General features: G+C 39.6%; 1 protein-coding gene and 1 pseudogene across 10 annotated transcripts in view; one reads left to right on the top strand and one right to left on the bottom strand.

Moving 5' to 3' along the window:
- BCL2L13 (BCL2-like 13 (apoptosis facilitator)) overlaps window positions 1–7,979 on the top strand; it is a 212,771-nt gene that overhangs the window by 102,863 nt on the left and 101,929 nt on the right. For 5 of the 10 annotated variants that reach the window (XM_005882183.2, XM_005882187.2, XM_005882178.2 and 2 more), the window contains one exon: window positions 5,111–5,254. In XM_005882183.2, the coding sequence (XP_005882245.1) occupies window positions 5,111–5,254 (144 nt within the window). Of the gene's footprint in view, window positions 1–997; window positions 1,049–3,545; window positions 3,653–5,110; window positions 5,255–7,979 lie in introns of those variants that run through there. The other 5 variants (XM_014529915.1, XM_005882182.2, XM_014529913.1 and 2 more) reach the window with 5 other exon arrangements.
- Window positions 2,446–2,942, bottom strand: LOC102238641 (annotated as a pseudogene).

The raw sequence follows: 7,979 nt of genomic DNA, 5'->3' as shown, positions 1-7,979 counted from the left end.
TCATAGCTTGCTGCCCTGCCCCCTCCTGTACCTCTCTGCCGCCCGCTTGTAGCCAGTCACTCTTGCCGTCCTCCTGTCTGTAACTCTCTGCCACCCGCTTGTAGCTCGCTGCCCCACCCTCCTGCTGATCCGTGATCCAGTCGTTACGCGGTCGGTTGTTATGTTTCATGGCATAATGACCATTTGCATATTACATCTTTATTATACAGGATTGCTGTCAGTGGGGTATTCAGGTCCCCTAATATAATTGTTGTTGTTTTAGTTTCTCCCTTTAGGTCTATTAGTAATGGCTTTATATATTTTGGTGCTCACAAGTTGGGGGCATTTATTAAGTGCTATGTATTCTTGATGAATTGGCCCCTTTATGTACATTTTTGTCTCTTGAAATCTGTTTTTTTCTGATATAAGTATGGCTATACCAACTTTTCTCTGGATTCCATTTGTTTAGAGTATTGTCTTCCACTCCTTTGCTTTGAGTCTGTTTGTTTTTATAGCTGAGGTGAGTTTCCTGAAGGCAACATATAGCTGGGTGATATTTTGTAACCCATCCTGCTAATCTTTGCCTTTTGATTGGTTAATTCAGTCCATTTATATTTAGCATTTACATCTATTTTACCTTTAGTTTTCAGGTTGCTCTGTGTTTCCACTGTTTATTTTTCCTTTTTCCCCCTGCTATTTTAGTTTGGTTGTTCCTATGATTTTTTCTCCATTTCCTTATTTTTTGTGCTACATGCCTCAATTCTGGATTTTTATTTTGTGGTGACCATTAGATTTATGTAAAAGGAGATTCATGCATATAATAGTCCTGTTTCTTCTAACTGTGTCTTATCTTTATTCACCTGTGTAAGTTCATTACCTTTTTCACTCCCATTTGTTTTTGTTGTCACAAATTATACCTTTTTTATGTTCATTTCCAAATTTCAGAAGTTACTGTCTTTTGAAATATATTTTTAAAATTTTTCAATTGCAGTTGACATTTAATATTTTATCGTTACAGGTGGAGAGCACAGAGGGTTAGACATTTATGTAACTTATGAAGTGATCCCCCTGATAACTCTAGTAGTAGCTACCTGAATCATACATAGGTATTATAATACTATTGACTATATTCTCTATTCTGTACTTTCCATCTTTATGAAAATTTGTAACTGTCAGTTTGTACTTAATCCCTTCCCCCTTTTTACCCAGCTTCCTAACCCCACTCCTATCTGGCAACCTTAGTTTGTTCTCTATGTCTATAAGATTGTTTTTGTTTTTGTTGTTGTTGTTAATCTTCACCCAAGGATATTTTCCCATTCATTTTTAGAGAGAGTGGAAGGGAGGGGGAGAGGCAGAGAGAGAGAACCATGTTTCTTTGTTTCCTCTTTTTACTTGCCTTCTTGTGTTTGTTTCTTTATATAAGGTAGATCTGCTACATCTTTCAGTCTTATTATTACATAGTAGGTATCCTGTGGGGCCCAGTATTAGAGACTCCTTTGAGGACTGTCCATGACTACAGAGGATGGGCTCTTATCCAGGTGCTGACCTTACAGAGGGAGATTAGCTTTAGCAGGGCTCTGATGCCTGTTGATTCCACCCTTTGGGTGTGCCATTTGTGGAGCTAATTGGGTGGTGCTCTGGTGTGGTCTGAATCCAGCCAGTGGGTGTATTGGCTCTGGGGCCTCCTGGGTGGGGCTCTGGTGGAGGACCATCTGAGCTACTGCCTGTGCCTAGCTCCGGGCCACCTGATAGGAGCTACAAAGTGAGCTGCAGTTGATAGCTGCCTGTGCTGGCCTTGGAGGCACCTGGGAGAGGCTATACTGAAAACCTAGGCCAGCTGCCACTAGTGTTGGGCTTGGGACTACTTAGCAAGAGGTACAGGGCGTGCTGAGGCCATCCTCTATTTTTTTGAGGATTGTGGACTTTTGAGAGATTTTTGGAAAGTCCACATGTAGTATGGGTTGAAGCTGGCTCTTTGTGAGAACAGCTATTGAAAGAGATTCAGGCCTGTGTGTGAGTTGGGTGGAGTGGGGGTCTCAAGGAGTCAGCAGGATGGAGGAGTGGTGTTAGACAGTTTCATGGAGTGTCAGATTTGGCACTGGATTGCACCGGCTGTATAGGGGGAAGAAGGTTCAACAAAGGAACAATGGTGCCTGGCTGCCCTCTGGGTGGGAGGAGGGCTCAACAATGAAACAATGGCCCTTGCCAGCACTTCTCTCCTTCCAGGCCTCACCCAGAAGTCAGACAATTTAGTTCATCCCCATATGTCCCTGGAGATTTGAGCTCCTGTCCTTTCTCTGGAGCTTAGTGAAAGTATTTGTGAACAAGTGAGTGTGTGTGTAGAATCTTTTAGAGTAATGCCTGAATCTCCAGCAGTCCTCCTTCTTCGGCCACAATCTGTGTTGGTTTTTACAGCCAGATATGCGAGGATGCCAAGATATCCTTCCCAATTTTTTTTTTTTTTTTTTACGAATGAGGCAATTTATTAACCCAGCATTTGTTCTAATACTTCTTGTTGGCAGCTGCCACCTGCCCTGCGATTCTGTCCAGATCTCTGTCTCTGAGGTGTCAATTTGCGGCCCCCGTCCTGATCCCTTTTCATCATTTTCAGCCCCTCCAGGACTTGGAGGACCCTGCGGGCCACACACTTAGAGCCTCTGCTAAAGTGGCTGGGCATGACACCATTTCTCTGTCATCCTCCATAGATCTTGGTCATGGAGCCAACCCAGCTCCTTCCCGAAGGTACAGGTGCTGTGCTATGGAAGCAGCTCGTGTATAGAACCAATTGTCGTTGTAGGGAGCAAGCTCGTTATGCTTGGCCAGCTTGACAGTGTCCACCCATTCAGGGACTTTCAGCTTCCCGGACTTTTTGAGGAAGGCTGCCAGAGCTCTTAACGAACTCCTGCTGGTTCACGTCTTTTACAGTAACTCTGGGCATCGTGCAGCCTCTGTGCTGCCAGCCAGGGGAACAGTCTTCCCAATTCTTGACTGCCACACATGAGTATGGAACCAGTCCATTTCGTGTGTTCTCCCCTCCCACCTGTATTGATGTGGGTTCTTCTTTATATCCTTAGTTATAGGAGTTCTTTTTATCTATTTTTCAGATGCTTCTCAGGGATGGTTGTTTATTATAATCTAGTTGGTTTTTTTTTTTGATGTGGTCATGGAAGGAGGCAAGTACATTTACCTACCCCACCAATTAAAACATTTTTAAAAAATATGTTTTTATCGATTTCAGGAGAGGAAGGGAGGGGGGGATAGAAACATCAATGATGAAAATCATTGATTGGCTGACCCCTGCACGCCCCCTACTGGGGATCAAAACTACAACCTGGGCATATGCTGTAACCAGGAATCAAACCATGACCTCCTGTTAATGGGTTGACCCTCCACAAACCATTGAGCCACACCAGCAGGCCCACCAGTTCTTTTTAAATACTTTCCTCCCTTAACCTGTATGTTATAATTAAGAATTTTGTATCCTCTTCTGAAATAGAGTTGCAAATTCCTGCTTCTGTCCATTTGTTTATCTTACAGTTTTGTGTTCTTTTTTCTTTTTGTTTTAGGTAGAAGAGCTCCTTTCAACATTTCTTGTAATGCAGGTCTTGTGTGGATAAATTTCCTCAGCTTCTGTATGTCTGGAAAAGCCTTTATTTCTCCTTAACATCTAAAGGTTTAATTTTCTGGATATATTATCCTTGGCTGATGATTTATCTCTTTCAGTAATTTGAATATTTGATTCCCCTCTCTCATTGCTTGTAGGGTTTCTGCTGAAAAATCTGATGATAATCTAATGGGGTTTTCTTTGTTTAAAATATGTTTTTGTTTTTTAGAGAGAGGGAGAGGGAGAGGGAGAGGGAAAAAGAGAGAGAAACATAAATGACCGAGGGCATCATCAATTGGCTACCTTATGCACCCCCTCCCCCCCCGGGATCAAGCCCACAATCTGTCCATGTGCCCTGACCAGGATTTGAACCAGGGACCTCTTGGTTCCTGAACTGATGCTCAACCGCTGAGCCACACTGGCTGGGCAAATGGGTTTTTCTTTATAGGTTACTATCTTCTTTATCCTGGCTGCCTTGAGGATTCTTTCTTTATCATTAATTTTTGACATCTTTAATATCCTGTGCCTTGGAGAAGGCTTTTTTTGGATTGAGATAATTAGGTATTCTGTTAGTTTCTCAGATTTGAGGTTCCAGCTTTTTCCAGTTTGGGACGTTCTCATCGATTATTTGGTTGATTTGGCTCTCTTTTTCATTCTCCTTCTCATACGCATTATTGTTATATTGCTCTCTCTAATGGAGTCAGGAGTTCTCAGCGAGTTATTTCATTTTCTTAAACCTATCAGTTCTCTCCTTTCACCTGAGTAATTTCTAGATTTCTATCTTTAAGATCACTAAATCTGTCTTCCATCTGTCCTGCTCTGTTTCCCAAGCTCTCTGATTCATTTAGAAATGAAGGTACTATTATTTTACACAATCTCCTGTATCTTGCTTATTTCTCTGAAAGTAAATCTTGGTGATTGGACAGTAAACAATCTAATATATTTAACCAGTCCCAAGGCTTTTGCTATTTATAAATAATGCTTCAATGATTTTTCTGTCCATATGTTGCCCCCCCCCACAGGCCCGCTTATTTTCATATAATTACTTCTAAAACCCCAAGTCCGTAATTTTCAACCTTTTTAATCTCATGCCCACATAAATTAATTACTAAAATTCTGTGGCACACCAACAATACATTTTTTTTGCTGATCTGACAAAAAAAAAGGTATAATTTTGATTCATTCATACCAGACGAATATTGTTGTGTTGGCTATGGTCATTTTTTCATTTGACAATCTAAGGGAAAAGAGGTGAGTGCCTCTGACTAAATAGTCAGATATTTCATGTTTTAAAAATTCTGCTTTATACCACTGTGCACACTGTTAAAAATCCCTGCTATAAGGTATAAAACCTATATGCATTATTCACAAAAATTCTAGTAGGGGTCAATGATTTATTTCCCTTATTGTAATAAGAATGAAATTTCATAATGACACACCTGAGTATGATTTTCTAGTACTTGAACTAATAAAATAAATTGTAAGTATTTAACTTTGTGTTTTTATTCTCTCATCTTTACATTGAAGATTTTGGTGCCGCTGGTTTTGCTACAACAAATGCTTTTGGAGTTGACAAGGCGTGGTCAAGAACCTTTGAATACATTGCTGCAGTTTGGTGTGACATATCTGGAAGACTATGCAGCAGAGTACATCATCCAGCAAGGTGGCTGGGTATGAGCTCTACTTTTTTTTTTTTAATCATTATTGAAAGTATTACATATGTCCCGTTTTTCCCTCATTCACCCCTTCTAGCATGCCCCCACCTCCCACCCCAGACCTTCACCACCCTATTGTCTGTGTACATGAGTTATGCATATATGCATATAAGTTCTTTGGTTGATTACTTCCCACCTACCCACCCTCCCCTACCTTCCTTCTGAGATTCTACAATCTGTTCCATGCTTCCATGTCTCTGGATCCACTCAGTTCATCAGTTTATTTTGTTGATTAGACTCCACATATGAGTGAGTTATGTGATACTTACCTTTCTCTGACTGGCTTATTTCACTAAGCACAATACTCTTCAGGTCCCTCCATGCTATCTCAAAGGGTAAGAGATCCTTCTTTTTTACTGATGCATAGTATTCCATGGTATAAAGGTACCACAGCTTTTTTATCCACTCATCTACTGATGGGCACTTGGGCTGTTTCCAGATCTTAGCTATTGTAAATTGTGCTGCTATGAACAGAGGAGTACATATATTCCTTCTGATTGGTGTTTCAGGTTTTTTAGGATATATTTCCAGAAGTGGGATCACTGGGTCAAATGGTAGTTCCATATTTAATTTTTGAGGAAATTCCATACTGTTTTCCATAATGGCTGCACAATTCTGCATTCCCACCAGCAGTGTACTAGGGTTCCCTTTTCTCCACTTTGTTGCCAGCACTTGTCATTTGTTGATTTGTTGATGATAGCCTTTCTGACAGTTGTGAGGAGATACCTTGTTGTCATTTTAATTTGCATCTCTCTGATGATCAGTGACTTTGAGCATTTTGTCATATGTTTCTTGGCCTTCTGTGTGTCCACTTTGGAGAAGTGTCTATTTAGGTCCTTTGCCCATTTTTTAATTGGATTATCTTTCTTTTGTTAAATTGTATGAGTTCCTTATATATTTTGGATATTAACCCTTTATCAGTTGTGACATTGCCAAATATGTTCTCCCATACAGTGGGCTCCCTTTTCATTTTGTTGATGGTTTCTTTTGCTGTGCAGAAGCTTTTTATTTTGATGTAGTCTCATTTGTTTATTTTCTCCTTAGTTTCCCTTTCCCTAGGAGATGTATCTGTAAACATATTGCTACAAGAGATGTCTGAGATTTTGCTGCCTGTGGTTTCTTCTAGGATATTTATGGTTTCACGACTTACATGTAAATCTTTTATCCATTTTGAATTTATTCTTGTGTATGCTGTAAGTTGGTGGTCTTGTTTTAGTTTTCCACTTGTATCTGTTCAATTTTCCAAATGCCATTTATTGAAGAGACTGTCTTGACTCCATTGTATTTTCTTGCCTACTTTGTCAAATTTTAATAGAGCGTAATTGCTTGGTTCAATTTCTAGGGTCTCTGTTCTGTTCCATTTATCGATATGCCTGTTTTTGTGCCAATGCCAGGCCTATGAACTTCCTCGCAGAAGTGCTATAACTGTGTCCCATAAATTTGGGTTGTTATATCTTCATTTTCATTTGTTTCCAGAAAGTTTTTTATTTCTTTCTTGATCTCATTGGTAACCCATTCATTGTTTAATAATATGCTATTTAGCCTCCTTGGGTTAGAATGTTTTGGGATGTTTTTACTGTAGTTGATTTTAATTTCATTCCATTGTGATCTAAGAAGATGCTTGATATGATTGCAATCTTCTTCTTTTTTTAAAAATTTAAATTCTTTATTGTTTTAAAGTATTACATATGTCTCCTTTTCCACCCATTGGTCTCTCCCCGTCCACTCCACTCCCCAGCACATGCCCTTACCCCCCTACTGTCTCTATCCATTGGTTATGCTTATATGCATGCATATAAGTCCTTTGGTTGATCTCTTCTCCCCCTCCCTTTCCCTGCCTCCCCTCTGAGGTTTGACATCTGTTCGATACTTCTGTGTCTCTGAATCTATTTTTGTACATCACTTTATGTTGTTTGTTTATTCCATATTCGTTTATTTTTAGATTCAGTTATTGATAGGTATGTATTTGTTGGCATCTAGTTGTTCATATTCTTTACCTTTTTCTTTTTCCTCTTCTTCCTCTTCTTAAGGAATAACCTTCAACATTTCATATAATACTGGTTTGGTGGTGATAACTCCTTTAGCTTTTTCTTGTCTGTGAAGCTCTTTATCTGACCTTCAATTCTAAATGATAGCTTTGCTGGGTAGAGTAACCTTGCTTTAGGTCCTTGCTATTCATCACTTTGAATATTTTTTGCCACTCCCTTCTGGCCTGCATAGTGTCTGTTGAGAAATCAGCTAACAGTCATATGGGTACTCCCTTGTAGGTAACTAACTGTTTTTCTCTTGCTGCTTTTAAGATTCTCTCTTTGTCTTTTGCCCTTGGCATTGTAATTATGATGTGTCTTGGTGTGGTCCTCTTTGGATTTCTTTTGTTTGGGATTCTTTGTGTTTCCTGGACTTGTAAGTCTATTTCAGTGGTTCTCAAGCTTCCTAATGCCGTGACCCTTTAATACAGTTCCTCATGTTGTGGTGACCCCCAACCATAAAATTATTTTCGTTGCTACTTCATAACTGTAATTTTGCTACTGTTATGAATCATAATGTAAATATCTGATATGCAGGATGTATTTTCATTGTTACAAATTGAACATAATTAAAGCATAGTGATTAATCACAAAAACAATATGTAATTATATATGTGTTTTCCGATGGTCTTAGGCGACCCCTGTGAAAGGGTC

This window comes from Myotis brandtii, unplaced genomic scaffold (genome assembly GCF_000412655.1).
Source record: "Myotis brandtii unplaced genomic scaffold, ASM41265v1 scaffold7, whole genome shotgun sequence".
NCBI classification, from domain to species: domain Eukaryota; kingdom Metazoa; phylum Chordata; class Mammalia; order Chiroptera; family Vespertilionidae; genus Myotis; species Myotis brandtii.
Note: the sequence above shows the minus strand (reverse complement) of the source record. Positions and strands in the feature narration are given on the sequence as shown.